The sequence below is a fragment of the Sus scrofa genome, chromosome 3 (genome assembly GCF_054392235.1).
Source record: "Sus scrofa isolate SSC_HxYL_T2T_F1_AM1 chromosome 3, Sscrofa_HxYL_maternal_Yorkshire_Landrace_v2.0, whole genome shotgun sequence".
In the NCBI taxonomy this organism is placed as follows: Eukaryota; Metazoa; Chordata; class Mammalia; order Artiodactyla; family Suidae; genus Sus; species Sus scrofa.
In genome coordinates, this window is record NC_139385.1 from 65,787,618 (window position 1) to 65,809,277 (window position 21,660).

The 21,660-nt window shown below is 48.1% G+C and overlaps 1 protein-coding gene across 3 annotated transcripts in view; it reads left to right on the forward strand.

Annotated features, from left to right (window-relative positions):
• The window catches only part of CHST10 (carbohydrate sulfotransferase 10), a 35,196-nt gene extending 15,247 nt beyond the window's left edge, over nt 1-19,949 (forward strand). For all 3 annotated transcript variants that reach the window (XM_085018634.1, XM_085018635.1, XM_003124889.7), the window contains 4 exons: nt 8,884-8,978; nt 13,682-13,916; nt 16,236-16,341; nt 18,191-19,949. In XM_085018634.1, the coding sequence (XP_084874760.1) occupies nt 8,884-8,978; nt 13,682-13,916; nt 16,236-16,341; nt 18,191-18,728 (974 nt within the window). In that variant the 3' untranslated portion in view covers nt 18,729-19,949. The remainder of the gene's footprint in view (nt 1-8,883; nt 8,979-13,681; nt 13,917-16,235; nt 16,342-18,190) is intronic.
• The last annotated feature ends 1,711 nt before the right edge of the window (nt 19,950-21,660 follow it).

Genomic DNA, 21,660 nt, shown 5'->3' on the forward strand with positions numbered 1-21,660 from the left:
TCTCTCTAATTATGTGCTTAGGCTTTGCAAACTTTTGAAAGTAAATGTTTCTTTAATTGTAGAGATCTGAAAGTTACCTTCAAATTCTACCCAAATGTTTTCCCCCAAGCCAGCTTGTTGTAAATGACTACTCTGGTCTAGCTTTTTGTAAGATTCCCTCTAGTCTAATTTCATTTCCTATAAATTTTGAAAAGAATGTATAAGCACTAACTTGACTGCTGACTTGGGTTTTTTCTAATTCAACTTTTAATATTGAAACCACTGTAGAGTTTCATGCAGTGGTAAGAAGTAACGCCAAGTCTACATACACTTTACTCTTTTGTCTCAGTGTAACATGTTGCAGAACCACAGTGCTGAGTCACAAGCAGGGTTTTGACAAGGATGCAGTCAAAATGCAGAACATCTCCATGACCAGGAGGTGCCCTTTTATAGCCACACCCACCTACCTGTCCCCGCCCCTCTTGTGCCCCTCCCCCTTGGCATCTGGTCTCTCCATAATTTAGTCTTTTCAAGAATGTTGTATCCAGGAGTTCCCGTCATGGCACAGTGGTTAACGAATCTGACTAGGAACCATGAGGTTGTGGGTTTGATCCCTGGCCTTGTTCAGTGGGTTAAGGATCCGGTGTTGCCGTGAGCTGTGGTGTAGGTCGCAGACGTGGCTCAGATCCCTCGTTGCTGTGGCTGTGGTGTAGGCCGGTGGCTACAGCTCTGATTCGACCCCTAGCCTGGGAACCTCCATATGCTATGGGAACAGCTCTAGAAAACGCAAAAAAAAAAAAAAAAAAAAAAAAAAAAAGTTGTATCCAGTATAATATCTTTGGGGGTTGCTTTTTTTTTTTTTTTTTTTTTTTTTTGTCTTTTTGCCATTTCTTGGGCCACTCCCACAGCATACGGAGGTTCCCAGGCTAGGGGGCGAATAGACGCTGTAGCTGCCAGCCTTACGCCAGAGCCACAGCAACACAAGATCAGAGCCATGTCTGAGACCTACACCACAGCTCACGGCAACACCGGATCATTAACCCACTGAGCAAGGGCAGGGACTGAACCCGCAACTTCATGGTTTCTAGTCGGATTCGTTAACCACTGTGCCATGATGGGAACGCTTTTTTTTTTTTTTTGCATGTTAGTACTGCACCTGCAGCATATGGAAGTTCCCAGGGCTAGGAGTCAAATCAGAGCTGCAGCGGCCAGACTATACCACAGCAATGCTGGATCCGAGCTGCGTCTGTGACCTACACCACAGCTCACAACAACCCTGGATCCCTGACCCACTGAGTGAGGCCAGGGATCAAACTTGCATCCTCGTGGATACTAGTCGGGTTCTTAACCTGCTGAGCCACAACAGGAACTCCCAGAGGATTGACTTTTATTCACCGTAATTCTTGGGAGATTCATCTGATTTACTTGTGTATCAGTACTTTGTTTCTTTTTAGTGCTGAGTCGTCTTCCATGGTATGGATGGACAGCTCTTTGATTAACCTTTCATCTGTTGAAGGACAGCTAGTTTGTTTCCGTTTGGGGCTGTTGTAAATAAAGCTGCTGTGAACATCCATGTTCAGCTCTTTGTGACACAGATTTTCATTTCTCTGGCGTAAAAGCTCAAGAGTGCAATTATGTTGGCTCGAATGGTAGTTGCATACTTAGGTTTTTTTTTTTTAATTACTCAATGAATTTATTACATTTATAGTTGTACAATGATCATCACAATCCAATTTTATAGGTTTTCCATCCCACAACCTAAGCACATCCCCCCACCCCCTGAACTGTCTCCTTTGGAGACCGTAAGTTTGTCAGAGTCTGTGAGTCAGTATCTGTTCTGCAAAGAAGTTCATTCTGTCCTTTTTTCAGATTCTACATGTGAGTGAAAGCATTTGTTGTTGGTGTCTCATTGTATGACTGACTTCACTTAGCATGATAGTTTCTGGATCCATCCATGTTGCTAAAAATGCCAGTATTTCATTCCTTCTAATGGCTGAGTAATATTCCATTGTGTATATGTACCACATCTTCTGGATCCACTCCTCTGTTGATGGACATTGAGGTTGTTTCCATGTCTTGGCTATTGCAAATAGTGCTCAATGAACATTGGAGTACATGTGTCTTTGCGGGTCATGATTTTCTCTGGATAGATGCCCAGGAGTGGGATAGCTGGATCAAATGGTAGTTCTATTTTTAATTTTCTGAGGCATCTCCATCCTGTTTTCCACAGTGGTTGCACCCATTTACAATCCCACCAACAGTGTACTAGGGTTCCTTTTTCTCCACATCCTCTCCAGCACTTACTGTTTGTAGACTTTTGGATGATGACCATTCTGGCTGGTGTAATATGGTACCTCATAGTGGTTTTGATTTGCATTTCTGTAATAATGAGTGATGCTGAACATCTTTTCATGTGTTTTTTGGCCATCTGTATGTCTTCTTTGGAGAACTGTCTGTTTAGATCTTCTGCCCATTTTTTGATGGGGTTGTTTGTTTTTTTGGTATGGAGCTGCAGAAGGTGTTTATAAATTGTGGAGATTACTCCCTTGGTCAGTTGATTCACTTGCAAAGATTTTCTCTCATTCTATGGGTTGTCTTTTCGTGTTGTTTAGGGTTTCCTTTACTGTGTGGAAACTTAAGTTTAATTAGGTCCCATTTGTTTATTTTTGTTTTTACTGTCGTTACTCTAAGAGGTGGATCTGAGAAGATGCTGCTGTCATTAATGTCAGAGAGTATTTGGCCTATGTTTTCCTCTAAGAGTTTTATAGTGTCTGGTCTTATATCTAGGTCTTTAATCCATTTTTAGTTTGTTTTTGTGTATGATATTAGGGAGTGTTCTAATTTCATTTTTTTATATGTGGCTGTCCAGTTTTCCCAGCACCACTTATTGAACAAGCTGTCTATTCTCCATTGTGTATTCTTGCCTCCTTTGTCATAGATGAGTTGGCTGTAGGTGCGTGGGTTGAATTCTGGACTTTCTATCCTGTTCCACTGATCTGTATTTCTGTCTTTGTGCCAGTACCATATGGTTTTGATGACTGTTGCTTTGTAGTATAGTCTGAAGCCAGGGAGCCTGATTCCTCCAGCTCCATGTTTCTTTTTCAGGATGTTTTTGGCTATTCTGGGTCTTTTGTGCTTCCAAACTTTAAAATATTTTGTTTGAGTTCTGTGAAAAATGTCCATAGTAATTTGATAGGGATTGCATTGAACCTGTAGATTGCCTTAGGTAGTATAGTCATTTTGATAATATTAACTCCTCCAATCCACGAGCATGGTATGTCTTTCCATATATTTGTGTCATCTTTCATTTCTTTCATCAGTGTCTTATACTTTTCAGAGTACAGGTCTTTTGTCTCTTTAGGTAGGTTTACTCCTAGGTATTTTATTCTTTTGGATGTGATGGTAAATGGGATTGCTTTCCTAATTTCTCTTTCTGGTCTTTCATTGTTAGTATAGAGAAATACCGTCGATTTCTGTGTATGAATTTTGTATCCTGGGGCTGACAAATTCATGGATGAGCTCTAACAGTTTTCTGATAGAGTCGTTAGGATTCTCTAGGTATAGAATCATGTCATCTGTGAATAGTGATAGTTTCACTTCTTCCTTTCCAATTTGGATTCCTTTTATTTCTTTTACTTCTCTGATTGCCATGGCTAGGACTTCCAAAACGATGTTGAAGAGTAGCGGCAGGAGTGGACATCCTTGTCTCGTTCCTGATCTCAACAGGAATTCTTTCAGCTTTTCACCATTGAGAATGATGTTTGCTGTGTGTTTGTTTGTCGTATATGGCCTTTATCATGTTGAGGTAAGTTCCCTCAGTGCCCACTTTCTGAAGGGTTTTTATCAGAAATGGGTGTTGGATTTTGTCAAAGGCTTTTTCCGCATCTATAGAGAGGATCATATTCTTTTTCAATTTGTTAATGTGGTCTATCCCACTGATGGATTTGTGGATATTGAATAATCCTTGCATCCCTGGGATAAATCCCACTTGATCCTGATGTACAGTCCTGTTAATGTATTGTTGGATGCAGTTTGCTAGGATTTTGTTGAGGATTTTTGCATCAATGTTCATCAGTGAAATTGGCCTGTAGTTTTCTTTTTCTGTGGTATCTTTGTCTGGTTTTGGTATCAGGGTGATGGTGGCCACATAGAATGAGTTTGGGAGTATCCCTTCCTCTGCAATTTTTTGAAATAGTTTCTGAAGGATAGGTGTCAGCTCTTCTCTAAATGTTTGGTAGAACTCGCCTCTGAAGCCATCTGGTCCTGGCCTTTTGTTTGTTGGAAGTTTTTTAATCCCAGTTTCCATTTCAGTTCTTGTGATGCGTCCATTCGTCTTTTCTATTTCATCTTGGTTGAGTCTTGGAAGATTGTACTTTTCTAAGAATTTGTCCATTTCTTCTAGGTTTTCCATTTTATTGGCATATAGTTGCATGTAGTAGTCTCTTATGATCCTTTGTATTTCTGTGATGTCCGTTGTTACTTCTCCTTTTTCATTTCTAATTGTATTGATTTGAGTCCTCTCTCTTTTTTCCTTGATAAGTCTGGCTTAGGGTTTATCAATTTTGTTGATCTTTTCAAAGAACCAGCTTTTTGTTTCATTGATCTTTTCTATGGTTTTCTTTGTTTCTAGTTCATTGATTTCTGCTCTGATCTTTATGATTTCTTTCCTTTGACTCACTTTAGATCTTGTCTGTTCTTCTCTCTCGAGCTGCTTTCATGTAAAGTTAGCTTGTTGAGTTGAGCTTTTTCTTGTTTCCTGAGGTGAGCTTGTATTGCTATAAACTTTCCTCTTAGAACAGCTTTTGCTGCATCCCGTAGGTTTTGGAGTGTCGTATCTTTGTTGTCATTAGCTTGTAGGTATTTTTTAATTTACTCTTTGATTTCTTCGGTGATCCATTGGTTGTTTAGTAGCATGTTGTTGAGTCTCCACGTGTTTGTGTTTTTTGCAGTTTTTTCTTGTTGTTGATTTCCAGGCATATGGCATTGTGGTCAGAGAAGATGCTTGATATGATTTCAGTTTTTTTAAAGTTACCGAGGTTGGATTTGTAGCCCAGGATGTGATCCATCTTAGAGAATGTTCCATGTGCACTTGAGAAGAATGTGCATTCTGTTGCTTTTGGATGGAATGTCCTATAAATATCTATGAAGTCCATGTGGTTCAATGCATCCTTCAGGGCCTGTGTTTCCTTATTGATTTTCTGTCTGGTTGATCTGTCCATTGCTGTAAGTGGGGTGTTAAAGTCCCCCACTGTGATTGTGTTATTGTTGATTTGTCCTTTTAGGGTTGTTAGCAGTTGCCTTGTATATTGTAATGAACCTATGTTGGGTGCATAGATATTTAAAATTGTATCTTTTTCTTGGATTGATGCTTTGATCATTATGTAATGACCTTCTTTGTCCCTTCAAATGGTCTTCATTTCAAAGTCTATTTTGTCTGATATGAGTATTGCTACTCCAGCTTTCTTTTGATCCCTGTTTGCAGGAAATATTTTCTTCCATCCTCTGACTTTCAGTTTGTCTGTGTCGCTAGAAGTGAAGTGGGTCTCTTGAAGACAGCATATATATGGGTCTTGTTTTTGTATCCATTTAGCCAGTCTGTGCCTTTTGGTTGGGGCATTTAGTCCATGAACATTTAAGGTAATTATTGATATGTATATTCTTCTTGCCATTTGATTAATTGCTTTGGATTTGTTGTTGTTGCTCTTTTTTCTTTCCTTCTTCTCTTGTTCTCTTCTGGTTTGATGACTATTTGAGTTGTATTTGAGTTGATTTTTCTTATTTATTTGTGTATCAATTGTAGATTTTTGGTTTGCAGTTATTCTGAAGTTTTGGTATGAGTCTATATATATATATAGATATATATATGAGATTGTTTTAGGTTGTTGGTCTCTTAATTGCAAGTGCATCACCAGTGTCCTGCATTTGTACCCACCTCTTCTCATGATTTCTGATTTTGGTGGCATAATTGTGCATGGATGATTTCATATATTTACTGTATATATACATTTCCTGGTGAGCCTTGTCATTTGTGGCATTTTTGTTTCCTGTTGTGGCCTTTTCTGCCTAGAGAAGTTCATTTAGTGTTTGTTGTAAAGCTGGTTTAGTGGTGCTGCATTCTCTCAGCTGTTACTTATCTGTGAAGATTTTGATTTCTCCTTCGAATCTGAATGAAAGCCTTGCTGGGTAAAGTAATCTTGGCTGGAGTTTTTTTTCTTTTCATCATGTGAATTATATCATGCCACTCCTTCTGGCCTGCCGAGTTTCAGGTGAAAAATCTGCTGATAACCTTACTGGGATTCCCTTGTATGTTATTTGTTTCTTTTCCCTAGCTGCTTTCGAGATGTTCTCTTTGTCTTTAATTTTGGTCAGTTTGATGAATATGTGTCTTGGGGTGTTCCTCCTTGGGTTTATTTTATATGGTACTCGTTGTGCTTCCTGGATTTGACTGAGTGGTACCTTTCCCATGTTAGGGAAGTTTTCGGGTATTATCTCTTGGAATTTTTCTGTCCCCTTCTCTTTCTTCTCCTTCTGGCACCCCTATAATATGGATGTTGGTGTGTTTGATGTTGCCCCAGAGTTCTCTGAGACTCTCTTCATTTGTTTTCAATCTTTTTCCTTTTCTATTCTGCATCCGTAGTTTCTGCTAGTCTGTTCTCTGCCTGGCTTATTTGTTCTTCTGCCTCCTGTATTCTGCTGTTAGCTGCTTCTAGTGAATTTTTTTTTCAGTTATTGTATTTTGCATCTTTTCTTGTTTAAGTTTTATGTCTTGTATCTCTTTGCTCAGTATTTCCTGTAAGTTATCCATCTTGCCTCCAGTTTATTTCCAGTGTCTCGCATCATCTTCAGCATCAACAGTCTAAAGTCTTTTTCCTGGAGGCTGAGAATCTCCTGATCACTTAGCTGATTTTATGGGTTTTTTTCTTTCTCCCTCATCTGAGTTATAGTTCTCTGTCTTTTCATTTTTATAGGTTTTTGGTATAGTGACCTTTTTACAGGTAATCGAGTTGTAGCCTCTCTTACTTCTGGTGTCTGCCCCCCTTGTGGCTGACGTTGGTATGGAGGGGCTTGCTGTAGGCTTCCTGATGGGAGGGGCTGATGCTTGCCCACTGGTAGGTGGAGCTGATTCCTATCCCTCTGGTGGGTGGGGCTTTGTCTCTGGATGGGATTAGAGGAAGCTGTGTGCCTGAGGGGTCTTTAGGCAGCCTTTTTACTGAGGTGGCTGTGATCCCACCTGGATTGTTGTTTGCCCTGGGGCTTCTCAGGCTGACTGAAGGGTGGGGCCACATTTTCCCCAGATGGCCACCTCCAGAGAAAGGCACTCTGGTGAATATTCCCAAGAGCTTTGCTTCCAATGTCCTTCTCTCACAACAAGCCACATTCACCCTTGTTTCCCCAGGGGGTCCTCCAAGAACTGCAGTCAGGTTTGACCCAGATTCCTGTGAAGACTCTGCTTTGCCCTGGGACCCATGCTTTGCCCTGGGACACAGTGCACGTGAAAGTCTGTGTGCGCCTTTTAAGAATGGGGTCTCTGTTCCCCCAGTCCCGTAGAGCTCCTATGCACGAGCCCCACTGGCCTTCAATGCCAGATGCTCCAGGGGCTCTTTCTCCCAGTGCCAGATCCCCACACGTGGGAGTTTGATATGGGGCTCAGAACTCTCACTCCTGTAGGTGAGTTTCTGAATCATCACTTTCCAGTCTTTGGGGCTTCCCACCCATGAGGTATGGGGTTGCTTATGTCACGTAATCCCTCCTCCTGCCCCTTTATGTGGCCTCCTCTTTGTCTTCTGGAGTAGGATATCTTTTTGAAGGTTTCTGGTCCATTTGGCTGAAGATTGCTCAGCATTTAGTTGTAGATTTTGTTGTTTTTAGGAGAGAAGTTGAGTTCCAGTCCTTCTATTCCGCCATCTTAATCCCATCTCCTGCATGCTTAGTTTTTAAAGAAACTGCTGCTTCTAGAGTTTTCTAGAGCTGCTGAACCATCTTACATTCACCAGTCATATAGGATGTATCCTCACTAGCATTTGAGTTTTCACTGGTTTTTGTTTTAGCCTGTCTCTCTGTGGTGTCAGTTTGTGTTTGCCTGAGGCCTGGTGAGGTTGAACATCCTCTCGTGTCTTTATTTACCACCTATAGATCTTTTTGGTGAAACATCTATTCCTGTTTTGCCCATTTTCTAATAGGATTGTTTGTATTTTTTACTGTTGAAAATTGAGAGTTCTTTACATATTCTAGATACCAGTCTTTGGTCAGATGTGTGGTTTGGATGTATTTTCTCTCCAAGTCTATAGCTTGTCTTTTCATCCTCTTTGGGTTTTTGGCAGAGCAAAAGTTTTAAATTTTGATGAAATTCAGTTTATCAGTTTTCCCAAAGATTTACTCCTATGCTTTCCCTATATGTTTTTAAAGAACAGCTATTTATTTATTTATGTTATTTATTTATTTAGGGCCACACCTGTGGCATATGGAAGTTTCCAGGCTAGGGATCGAATCAGAGCTGCAGCTGACGGCCTACACCACGGCCACAGCAACGCCAGATCTGAGCCTCGCCTGCGGCCTATGCCACAGCTTGCAGTAGCGCTGGATCCTTAACCCACTGAACGAGACCAGGGATCAAACCCACATCCTCATGGATACTAGCTGGGTTCTTAACCTACTGAATTACAAAGGAACTCCTCTGCCTGTGCTTTTTAAAAAGTTTTATAGTTTTATGCTTTACACTTAAATGCTGCTGCATTTTGAGTCTAATCTCAGTTGAGAAGGCTCTCCCTCACAGCATTGCTTTTGCACCTTGTCTGCTATCCCTTGAGGATGTTTGTGCAGGTCTCTTTCTGGGACCTCCATGCTGTGGTGCTGATCCGGGTCTGCTCCTCCACAGAAAGACATTTTAACCTCTCTGTCTCCTAGTATACAGCGCCAAGCAGGAGCTTCTGTTCCTGACCGCCGTTCCCGAGGATGCAGCGAGGTCGCCTGGAGAGACGCACTTTGCTGAGGAGCTGAAGGTGGGCATGGCTGGGCTTCAGCACTGTCCCCTCTGCCCATTGGTCCCTGGGTGTCTCCCTCTCACCTACTCACTCACCCCCCGCCCCCACCTGGCCCTGGCGGGTCCCCAGTTGTGGGGAACAGCCGCTCTCCCCCCACCCCTGCCCTCAGCAGCTGGTTTCTGCTTTCTCTCTTTCTCAGCTTTATAGTCGCTGCTTCTGCACGTATCTGCTCATTTTTTTAGCATCTGTGCCTCACAGAGCCTTGTGCATCGTGGGTGATCTGGAGTGTTGACCGTGTCGAGCTCCCGACCATCCCAGAAAGAGCCTTGAGGGGAAGGGATCTGGGATATTGGGCAAATGGAGAGAAAACCAGAGACTGGGAGAAGACCTCTGACCCCGAATCCTGGGAATCATGGAATTTCAGAGTATGGATGAGAGAGCTGAGTTTAGGAAAAAAGCTGATCATCAAAAGTCACGTGGGAGTGAGCAGCAGGGCCTGGGGCCAACTCACCCGGAGCTCACCTCCCTGGACTCTCTGACTCTAGGTCTTTCTCCTCTGGCTCCCCTTGCACAGGAATTCCTGATTATTCCCCAGCCAAGATGAAAGGCCCACTCTTTTTTTTTTTTTTTTTTTGCCTTTTAGGGCTGCACCTGTGGCATATGGCAGTTCCTAGGCTAGAGGTCAAATCTAAGCCATAGCTGCTGGCCACAACCATAGCCACACCAGATCGTCTGTGACCTACGCCACAGCTCACAGCAACGCAGGATCCTTAACCCACTGAGAAGCCAGGAGTTAAACCCACATCCTCATGGATACTAGTCGGGTTCGTTACCGCTGAGACACAAGAGGAACTCTGAAAGGCCTACTCTTGGGCCCCACTCCATACTGACACCTGTGCTAGGTCTGGAAGGTTTAGGTTGCAGTCTTGCCAGAAGAGATGAAATGGGTGAGTCCAGCTCCAAAAATGTTTATCAGCCCCGAATTAAACCCAGAGGCGGGGGGACAGTCCTACCAGTGATCAGTGTAAGGACACGGACAGAACCCAGTAAAGTTGGGACAGCCACACCTGGTCGGAGTGAAGTGCTGCCTGAGTTTGCTTCTTGCAGGGTGTGGCTGGGGTGGATGGAGCACCTCTGCAGAAGCCTTTGAAGCAGGCCTGGAGGGCGCTTCGGGTTGTGGCCTTCCAGGGCAAGGCGCCAGTGGGAATGGGTTGCAGAGACAAGAAACAAGCCCCACAGGAAGTAGGAGGCTGGCTTTAATAGGAAGAGTTAAGGAAATAAATATTTACTGACTTGTATAAATAATGTGCCCCAGTGACAGCTTTGCAAGAGGCCTGTAGGGCTTTGAACTGGGGTACCACCCTGATGCTGCGGTGCTAGAGGCAGGAGCGAGTGGCCCACACCGTCACCTCTAGAAGACAGTGTGCTTGTCCTGAGAGGCCGTTGGCCTGCAGGACCAATGGTGGTTGAAAATACTGCATCTAACATGCCTTACAGTTTACAGAGTGCTTTGCGGGATTTTAATCTTACTGGTCCTCACAAGCAGTACTCTCAGGTGTAAATACTTCCATTCTCATTTCTCATTTCACGGTTGGAAAGTGCAGAGCTCAGGGGTGCTGGGCCTGGATGTAGAACTCCGGGTTCTTGTCTTCGACTCTTCCTGTCCTCTCCCACTGGTTCTGCTAAAACTCAGCTGAAGCTGAAAGAAGTGGGAACTGTAGTCAGACTTGGTTTTCTGAGACCGAGAGTCGTTAGATATTAAAGTCCATATATGTTTGCCCCAAAGAAAGGTGATGTATAATGATGATGAGGTTATGTGTAGCTTACCTTTAAAAGTTTATTTTGTGAATAATGCAGCTGAACATTTTTGAATAGAATATAGTGGAAAATAATATATCATTAATATCAGTTTTGGGTGTTTGCAAAGGGGAAAAGTAAAAAATGATGACGGCAAACACAACTGAACGAGAAATTTTTCTTCTTTGTATATAATCCTTAAGCTTGAAGAAAAGCAAACTTGAAGGAGATTTTTCTGTGGTTTCTGAAGAGAACCTGTACTGTTGCTGCCACGGGCGGCACTGCTCTTAAGTGTTGTCTAGGATCAGGGTTAGAGCTGAGGTTTAAAAAGTCAGAACAGAGTGAGGAAAAGAGAAGGATTCTGGATAAGTGAGCCAGAGTTGGGATCCAGGAGGGAGGTTAAGTTAGACCTGTCTATGAAGCAAGAAGGCGAGTGTTTCCCACAGAGGTGGGGGCAGGGTGGCAGGCTTGAGCTCCAGTTTCTGGGGAGGAGCAGGGTTCAGTCATTCTTGGGGAGGAAAGTGCAGAGGGATCCTTATGCAGGTGTCTGTCCCACTGCCAGAATGGCTTCATGTTGGGAAGTCCCTCCACCAGGGAACCCAGGCAATGCAGTCAGACATCCGACAGCCAGCCAACCCTGGGGGAGGCTGTGCCCTGAGGCCGAACAGGGGTATTCTGAAGTCTTCCTGTTTTGTAACTGGCCCGGGGCCCCTCAGGGTGGACAGGGTTGCCTGGCAAGGCCAGTGTGTTTTAACCAATACAGTAAAGGTAGTTTGGTCCATTCAGTCAAGTAAATTTAGAGAGATCATCTGCTTTGAAGTCTTGAGGAGATGTCCTGTGTAAATTTAAGAGAATAACTAGGCGTGGTAGCAGAAACATCTCAAGATACTGAGAAAAGGGGCCATGGCTAGAGGCGGCCAAAGGAGTAGGGTTGGAGGAGACAGCCTCCCTCTTCAGAACTGCCTTTGCAGATGCTTCTGGGAGAAGCAGGAGGCACCTGTGGGCACTCAGCTTCTGCCTGAGCTGGTGGGTCTCCCTCCATCCCCCCCCCCCCCAGTGCACCTGCGTACACATGCACGCGTGCGCACATGCACACGTGCGGCACCTCTCAGCTTCCGCTGCCAAGGCTTTCCCTGGGCCCCCACAGCACCTGCAGCTGCAGCCAAGCAGAGTTTAGGCCCAGTACATGCTGTTGGGTTAGAGTCCACTGCCTAATGGGGCTGTCTGAATGTAGAAAAGGGCCGTGGTCATAGAATCACTGGGTTCAACAGCTAGTAGTCCCAAAAAGTGTCATAACTTGGCACTTGAGCTTTTTCATCTTTGGGGGTTTTTAAGTCAACCTTCTCTCAAGAAGGAAAGTCAGATAAACCTGTTCTGCATCTCTTTTCCTTGTCAAATGACTCAGATCACGGACTCAGCTCCGTGATCTACAGAGCAGTGGAAGGGCCCCAAGGCCCCTTCAGGAAGTGGCTGGAAATAGTGGGTGTCACTGCGGAAAAGTGTGGGGGGGGAAGAAGAGAAGGGGCCCCTGGATGACGAGAAAGGACAGGTCAGTCCTAGGGGAGGTGCAGAGGGGCTCTGGGGGAGGGCTGCAGCCTTTCTCAGTGGAGCGCCTGCTGAAGGAAGACAGAAAATGAGGTCCTGTCTGTGCAGAGCTACCTCCGGATACGGAAAATACCCAAATGTGGTAGATGTGATCTGCGGAGGACTTGGAAGAGATTTCTAGAACTTCTTAGAAGTCTTTATAGGTGCCCCCCTCCGCCAGTATTTTCAAATCAGGTTTTTTATAAGAAGGAGTAGCTACTCATTGTGTTTGCTAAAGAAATAACCAACATTGAAAAGACATCAGCTATGCTCTACCATAACTAACTCTCTTCGGCCCCTGTTAGAACCTCTGTGTATTTTCGTTTTAAAAATCAGAATCATTCACTGAGGTGTAACATTAACACAGTAGGTGGCTCCATTCCTGAAGACGGGCACACATGATCTGTGAGGCCAGGGGCTTTGCTGGGCAGTCTTGTCAGGAAGGAAGTTCAGCCACCCTGAGCACATGCTAGGCACGTCGGCACTGGTTATCCTCTAAAGTGAGAAGATCCATGTCAACCATGGGGTGGAGGCCGTCATGCCAGAAACTCCTGCCCACCCAGAAAGTGGGCCTCCAGCCCCGAGAGCGGGTGAGCTGGCCACACAGCCTCCCCTGGGCTGTGGGATCCAGCTGGGAACTTGGACTCTGGCTGTGTTTCCGTAGTTGGGGTCCAGGCTGCAGAAGCAGGAGGGAGAAGCTAAACTTCGGTACCAGGGACATGACTGCCAGGCAGGACCCTCCACATACCTGAAGCTGCATTTCAGAGAAACAACCACGCTCAGCACTGAGGAAATGCAGCAGTGGTTCCTGCCTTGTAAAAACCCATACCAAGTGACCTAAGGTTTTTCTTAAATTAATAAGCCAGATATACCAATGTACCAGATTATCTTCAAAACAGCCACCGTCTGTGAGAATAGCAGGTCCTTAGGAGCCTGCCATCCACACACACAGACTCAAATTACCTGGAGGGAGATGCAGGTGGGAGCCGGGAGGCAGCAGCTGGCCCTCCCTAAAATCCCCAAGTGAAGTCTCCTGCCATTTCCAAGAAATCATGGGCCGCAGTGCGGTCTGTGCAGGGACAGACAGACAGCCCACTGTCCCCTCTGTTTGTCCAAACCAAGGATGAGATAGCTGGTCAGCCATCTCTGGTGCACCATGGTCCAGCCTGAACCCAGGCGCCAGCGGTGACTCGTGCCCTCAGCCCCGCTGTTTCTGTGGGGGAGGCTCCCAGGCTCCCACCTCCCCAAGTTAAGGCCCAACCTGGCAGAGGTGGGCACAGGGGTCCGTCCTTTTTCTGCTGACAAAGCCCCAGTGCCCATCCTGCCTCTGTTCCCTGCAGCCGACCGGGAAGATGCCGTTGGGCGACCAGCTGGTTCAGCCCCTGGTCTACATGCAGCGCCTGGAGCTCATCAGAAATGTCTGCAGGGAGGAAGCTCTTAGGAGTCTCTCCCACACTGCCATCTCCAAGTTTGTCCTCGACCGAATATTCGTCTGTGACAAGCACAGGATTCTCTTCTGCCAGACTCCCAAAGTGGGCAACACCCAGTGGAAGAAGGTGCTCATCGTGTTGAACGGTGCGTGCAGCGCCCAACCGTGGCTGCCCCCGCTGGACCGCAGGGTCTGCGGGAAGGGTGGCCGTGACCTGGGCAGGGGCAGGGGCATGGAGGAGGGCAGCAGAGAGGAGCCAAGGAAGGGCAGGTCAATCCCCAACAGCTTGCCAGGGGTCTTCCTTTCATGTCATACAAGTAGGTGGGCTGTATCCAGATGCTGCTGTTTTCAAACCTACTTTAGGACCTCCTCACTTGTCCATCTCTGCCTACGGGCTAGGTCGGTCCCTTTTCTTCTCTTCCAAGTTGTTCACTCCTTCCTGGGAGGTCAAGGCCCCACGTTGAGCCGCTACCCTTCCAGGCTGAGAAGGACCCTCAGCCAGTGCCAGGGAGGGGAGCCCTGCTGGGGAGTCTGGGGACCTCTCCGCTTGCAATCTCTTGGGTCGAGGAATCTGTCCCCACCCCACACTGAGCATCCGTAGTCAGAGGATTTCATCAACCTGCTTCTGGAAATGTGCTGTTCACTCAGGAATAAATTGAGATCATTGAAAAGTCCCCTCACACACTACAGTTTTGATTCCTCACCACTTTTTTCAGGCACCATGTTTGTTTGTTTAAACTCCAGTTACTCTGAACTGACCCAAGGTAATTGTGGGCTGTGTCTGTTAAATTCAGCTTCAACAGGAACGCATTCCTGTGGACAGCAGTGTGACTCCTGGCTCGGGAACAAGGCCAGGTGATAGTCAGAGTTGGATGTCCAGTGGCCTCTTCACTGGTTGGTTGGGGGAAAAAAAAGAGAGATAGTCACTTTATCTTCTTGTGATGATGAATATGCTTCTTGAGTAATCTGACAGTATGTTATGTTGGGTTTTTCTTAGATTTATGTTGCTGCAGCATATGGAGGTTGCCAGGCTAAGGGTTGAATTGAAACTGCAGCTGCTGGCCTATGTCACAGCAACACTGGATCCAAGCCACATCTGAGACCTACACCACAGCTCATGGCAACACCAGATCCTTGACCTAGTGAGTGAGGCCAGGGATCGAAATCATGTCCTCATGGAAACTAGTTGGGTTTGTAACCCACTGAGCCACAACAGGAGCTCTGGATTTTGACATCAGACAGTGAGGTTACAAATCAAATTTAAAACAACAAAATGAAAGTCTTGCAAATTTGCCGCCATAGTATGAAGTATCAGACTTTAAAGAAGAGCCTGTTGACGAGGGCGAGGTAAAACCGTGCAGGTCTGCCGGGCCATGTGGTAGGAAAAGGATGGTCCTGGACAAGGGCAGTACATGGAGACAGGTACCAGAGCAGGTGCAGATCCTCAGAGCTGGCTCTTCTTTGACCCCTCCAGAGCAGACGCGTGTCCTGCTCATTTACAGCCACGAGTGGTACTTCACACAGAGCTCCGGATCGGGCCTTAAATATTCCAGGGAGACTGTGGCCACTGGTTAAATGGCCCAATAGAAATCCTTCCCTGCCAGACACTGAGTTTAACAGTGTGGTTGATACAAAGCTGGATGGATGGGATGTAGAGGGTTGCAGAGACTTGGCCAGCGCCCCAGCATAAGGATGCTTTATCTCCGTTTGTCTAAGTTGAGAAAAGCGTGAGACACCCGCCAAACACCCCAACCCTAAGATGAGCCCTGGGGTTCTAGCAGCAGCTCTGGTCGGTCCTGCCTGCCTTCTCAGACACTTGCCCTTCTCTTGGCCCTGCCTCAGGTACATCACTTAGCTCCCAGAGCACTGGCCTGATTTCTCCAGCACTTCATGTCTTTGCCACCTGCAGGTCTGGGATGCTGCAAGGTCACCTGTGAATATTGCAGGTCCGGGCAGCGTACAGGGGCTTTGGGCATAAATCAGAAGCATGTTGCAGGTCTGGCGTGCTCCCCAGTTTCAGAGTAGAAGGAAGCGTGCTGGATTTCGGCGTTCTGCCTGCGGGCAGTCAGCCAGCTTTCCTGGCAGGCAGAACCCTGCTTGGGTGCTGTCCTCATCCCTCTCTCCCCCTCCCTCTTCCCTCCCTCTTCCTCCCTCTCCCCCTCCCTCTCCCTCCCTCTCCTCTGCCTCTTCCTCTCTCTCCCTCCCTCTTCTTCCCTCTCCTCTGCCTCTTCCTCCCTTCCCCTCCCCCTCCCTCCCTTTCCCTCCTTCTCCCCTGCCTTCTGGGTCACCACTGGCTTTTCCTCACGCTCCTCCTGCCAGCAGAAGTGGTAGAAATTCAAAGACTAAACGTGGGTATTGGGGGTGGCTTGTGGGGTACACAGGTCTGAGTTCAGAGATGGGGCTTCTTTCTGTACAGGCAGCACCCCCAAGGCAGCCAACATGCCTTCTTCCTGCTTGCTTTCCAGGAGCCTTTCCTTCCATCGAAGAGATCCCGGAAAATGTAGTCCATGACCATGAGAAGAACGGCCTCCCGCGTCTCTCTTCCTTCAGCAATGAGGAAATTCAGATGCGGTAGGAGCAGGCTGGGTGCTGATAAAACCCCAGGCTCAGTGCTCTGTTGCCTTGTGTCTCCCAGGTCACTGCCACCCCAGCTGCTGGTTGTGTGGATTAGAGAAGCAGCTGGGCACATCCGCAGCTCAGCGTTGAGCTCATCTAAATTCACAAGTCTTCATGAGACCATGAGACTTTCCGAGTGTCTTCACCACCCTAACCTTCATGTAGCCTGTTAAAATGAAGGTTACATAGTTGTCTTAACGGGAACGAATGGATTTCTTACTGAACATGACCTTTGTTTCTTCTTCTTTTTTTTTTGGCTGCACCTATGGCATGCAGATGTTCCCAAGCCGGGGATCAAACTTGGGGCCCAGCAGTAGCAATGCTGGATCCTTAACCCAACTAGTATCCATGAGGACTCAGGTTGGATCCCTGGCCTCTCTCAGTGGGTTAAGGATCCAGCATCGCTGTGAGCTGGGCTGTAGGTCACAGACGCAGCTTGAATCTTGGAGTGGCTGTGGCTGTGGTGTAGGCCGGGGGCTGAAGCTCCAATTCGATTGGACCCCTAACCTGGGAATTTGCACATGCCCTAGGTGCGGCCCTAAAACAAAAGACAGAAAGGGGTTTGGGCTGCAGGGAAACCCCAGCTCCTTTTTCACTTTCTCCAGAGGCACCTGCCCTAAGGAGTGGTGGTGTGGGCTGGCCCTAGCACAGGCCTCTCGGACCATAGCAGGGATGGAGACTGGCATCGGGAGAATCTCTCAGCAGGTGGAACAGTTCTCCCGGTAGCTGTGAAGCAGCCTCACAGAGGAGGTTTAAAGGAACGAGTGTGTAATATGCGATCAGTGTCACGGAATCGGATGGTCTCTCATCGCCCTTTTCCTTTTCAGCCACTTGATTGTCGTGCTTCTGGCGCTAGTCATTCACTCTTCCCACCTTGTAGAGCTTCAGAATGGAGGTGTCAAAGGCCAGAGCAGAAACCCTTCCTCCCGGAGGCAGGCTGTCCAGTCGCCACCCCTGAACTGACCTTGGCCTTGCGTGAGAGTAGGTGTGCTGAGACAGGCAGCACAAGGAGGCCTCCGGCCTGGATGAGCACACGGAATTAGAGCTGTGCGGCCTTGTCATTGGTCATTGTCCTTAGAGCTCTTCACACTGGTAGCACTGCACCACCATGGCAGTCCCCCCAGGCCCCTTCCTGCCATCCAGAGCCTGAACCCTCCCTCCGCATTTTCTCTTACCACCACCCCCCACCCGCCCCCAGTTTTCCTTTCCCTGCAGTTTTGAACTCAGGGTTTTTTGGTTGGTTTGTCTGTTTTGACTGAGCCCACGGCATGCAGAAGTTCCTGGGACAGGGATCAAACCCAAGCCACAGCAGAGACAACACCAGATCGTTAACCCACTGAGCCACCAGGGAACTAACTCCGGATTGAGTTTTTAAAGATGCACCCTTAGAGTAACTTTCTCTGGCCTCAGCCATTTCTAACTTGATCAGTGTTCCTGCCCTTATGGGTTTTTTGCCCAGGAACAAAGACTTTTACACACTCCTGAAGTTTGGAACTACTCCATTAAACAACACGTGGTTAAATAGACGCCTTCACGGGGCCCCCAAGCTGTGGAGTACTGTGGTCTTGGCCAGTTAGGGTTTCAGAACCTCCATTTCCTCCCCTGTGAAATGGATTATTAACCAGATCTGCTTCCCAGGGTGGCTTCGTGAGTTAAATAAGAGCCACACACACGATGCACTGGGCCTGGCGGCTGCTGCCATCCAGCTATCACTCTTCATGCTTCCCTGCTCACCCCACAGCCAGCACTACCAGCAGTTAACCAGTCAGGTTAACCTCTTGTCTGTCTTCATTTCTCCCCTTAGCTTGAAAACATACTTCAAGTTTTTTATCGTAAGAGATCCCTTTGAAAGACTGATTTCTGCGTTTAAGGATAAGTTTGTTCACAACCCCCGCTTTGAGCCTTGGTACAGGCACGAGATTGCGCCCGGCATCATCAGAAAGTACAGAAGGAACCGGACAGAGACCCGGGGCATCCAATTTGAGGACTTTGTGCGCTACCTGGGTGATCCGAACCACAGGTGGCTGGACCTTCAGTTTGGGGACCACATCATCCACTGGGTGACATATGTGGAGCTGTGTGCACCCTGCGAGATTAGGTACAGTGTCATCGGCCACCACGAGACCCTGGAGGAGGACGCCCCATACATCCTGAAAGAGGCCGGCATAGACCACCTGGTGTCTTACCCAACCATCCCTCCAGGCATCACCGTGTATAACAAAACCAAGGTAGAGCACTACTTTCTGGGCATCAGCAAACGCGACATCCGGCGCCTGTACGCACGTTTTGAAGGGGACTTTAAGCTCTTCGGGTATCAGAAGCCAGATTTTTTGCTAAACTAATGTGTAGGACTGTGTTCAAGTCAGACCAGAGGCTAACCCAGTAGAGGTCTGGGCGCAGAAATGACACCTCCTCCATCACACTCCTCTGAGGACTCCGCAGCTCCCTGGACCTGTGTGGGCCTCGGCCGGTGAAGCTGGACTCTGATCCACCATAACGTGGGCTCAGGCATAAGATGCACTGAGGGCTCCGTCCCCCCACCCCTACTAGTGCCATTAGGCCTTTGCTCTCCTCAGAAGATCAGAGGACTAAACATCTACAGTCTAACAGCTGGGAGGGAACATCACCTCCCTCAGGTGTCAGACACCTGCAGCTGCCCCGAGGGGGCAGGGTGAGGGGGGCGGTCTGCTGTCGCCTCCACATTTCAGGAATGGTACCCAGTGCTTTCAGGAGAGATGGAGAAGCCAGTCATCTGCCAAGATCACTGGGGCCGAGACAGGACCACATCTGGGTCACAAAAAGACACCTCTGGCTCTCATCTCGGCAAACTTCTTTCCATGACTGGTTCCTGAGAGATTCAGGGATGACCAAGGGTACTTTTAGGCAGTCCATCTTTTCAGAACACATGCCGGTGTGTTGCTGGTCCAGATTTCTGAGCCTGTACCGCCCCCCCACCACCCCGGGTGATCAGGAGACACAATTTTTAAAAGTGAGGGGAGTGTATGTTCTTGCCACCTGAGAAGGGGACCGTCTCTGGGGCCATAAAGGGAATGTGGCTGGGAAGGGGCAGAGCCGCTTGGGGCCCGGAACTCAGGCTGCCGTGACCTGGGCTCCATCTGTCCTGAAGACTCTCCACCTCTTGTGTCTGATGGTCCCACACAGAGGGCATGGGGGTTCTGCCCCAGCTGCTCGGGGCAACATGCCAACGTTGCCCAGTCTGTGCAGTTGACACGTGTGGATTTCCTCTCATCTCAGCAGAATGCACACCTCTGGGCCCATTTCTGGTGTGAGTTGGATAATCGAGTCCACCAGCAATAAAATCCTGGGCGAGGCATCTTCTCAGCACCAAGGAGCAAGCCACGGCTACTTCTTTAGATGCCATCCGACAGCGAGGCCCCTCGAGGTGAGGGCCAGTGTCCCCATGAGCTGTCTCAAGTGCCCAGCCCACACTGTGCCCTGGAGCCCAGCTTCCGCTCCAGGCGGCCTCCACCTCCCTCTCAGTGTGGCCTCCTGAGTCCGTCAATGTGAAAGTAAAATGGAATAAAAAATATGTGCCAACCTGACATGGGCTGCAGTTCCAGGGGAGGCCTCGCTGTGGTGACAGGCACGCAGGCCTGTGCGGATGGCTGCTGGTGACACAGCAGGGGAATGGGGCTCCCCTGTGCCCATCTGCGACGTGCTCAAAGGGGGTAGTCAGCGTGGTGGCCTGTCTTGCTTAGCTGACAGGCTGAGGGTGTAGCCCCAGTCGTTTTTCTCTCAAGTTTTAGCAAGTCCCTCAAAGTCATCTCACCGCCGCCGCCCCCGCCCCCATGCGCAGATGGGTTCCTCTTTCCTATTTGAAATGTTAACAGTGTGAATAATGTTTGTGAATTGAAGGCCTTAAAGTTAGGAACAAAAGGTTGGACATCTGGGTGCCCCCCATCCCAGGCCTCTGGAACTTAGATTTTGGCCATTTTTCTCTGGCATTTAGGTCATTTTCCTAACGTTTTTCCAGACACATAGAGACAGCCCCCGTAATGTCTAGACATTGCACAGTGAGCCGGAAACCCAAGCTCCCCACCCCCACCCCAGCCCCTGGGCTCCTGTTCCTACCAGCCCGCCCCCCCTGCATCCTCCCCCTGAGGTCCACCACCTTCCTTTCATCTTCCTCCCTTCCAGCACCTAAGAGCAGGTGCCATTCTCCTGTCACCTGCGCGGTTTTCCCCCACATCACTGCCTAGAAGGCAGCTCTACACAGGCAGCCTGGAGCGAACCTGGCTGCATCCTGCCTGGCAATGCCCAGCCTTTGCTAGGGTCTCCCTCACCCTGGGCTGCTCAGCCTGTGCCTGCACAGCTCCTGCATCCACGCTGGGCCTTCTTCGCTCACCAGGGGGGTGGGGGCATGGCTAGGGTGCTGGTGGGGGGGGGATGCCTCCAGGAGTGGGAGCATAGCTAGGGCGCCTCAAGGGGCAAGTGGGGGGGGAGTGTCCCCACCACCCTCGCTGCCCGCCCCACCCCACCCAGTGGAGACATTTGGGGTGTGGGGGGGAGATGGGCAGCCAGAGAGGGCAGACTCTTCAGGAAATGTCTAGGTGAGAACTCCCAAGTAGCCTTAAGCCTGGATTTGGAAGAAACAGAAGTAACTCCATCTTCAAGAAGGGGTCTTAAGGCCAGGAGGGAAATTCCAAAATTTGGAAACTTCCTATTAAACTAGGTTGACTTAATAGGCATGTGTCTTAGATTGTTATTCTCTTACTGGATTTCTCTCCTTCTCCCACATTTAATTTTATTGGCCTTATGTTGGAAACCGTTGCGGGAAAATGCCCAGAGCCAAGGTGAGATTTGGTTTTCATAGTGGCTGACTCTGCACTGAGATGGCAGGTCACCAAGGGCAAGGGGCCCAGGTGACTCTGTCACAGGGGTCCTGGGAGGAAGAGCCCCTGACCAGGGAGGGGTCCCAGAGGTTCCTGGGGGTGTTGGTTCCACATCAGCCCACACTCTCCCCCTCTCCACACCCACCCCTGCTCTAAACCCCAGCATAGCCTGTTCAACTGGAATCTCCAGAAGGAGGAAACAGAAAAGACTGGGATTAGATGGAGAAAATGATCAAGATTCAGCAAAACTTGCCAAGTGCCCAGTCTGCACAAGACAGCAGCTTTGCCACCTACTTGAGATTTAAATTGTTCCAGGTACATTTTCCAAGCCCTTTGGACATGCCAAGCCTTGCACAAGGTTTGTGGGATTCCCAAGCTGAGCAGAACCACAGGCTCACGGGAGGAAGGGCTGGGAGGGGCT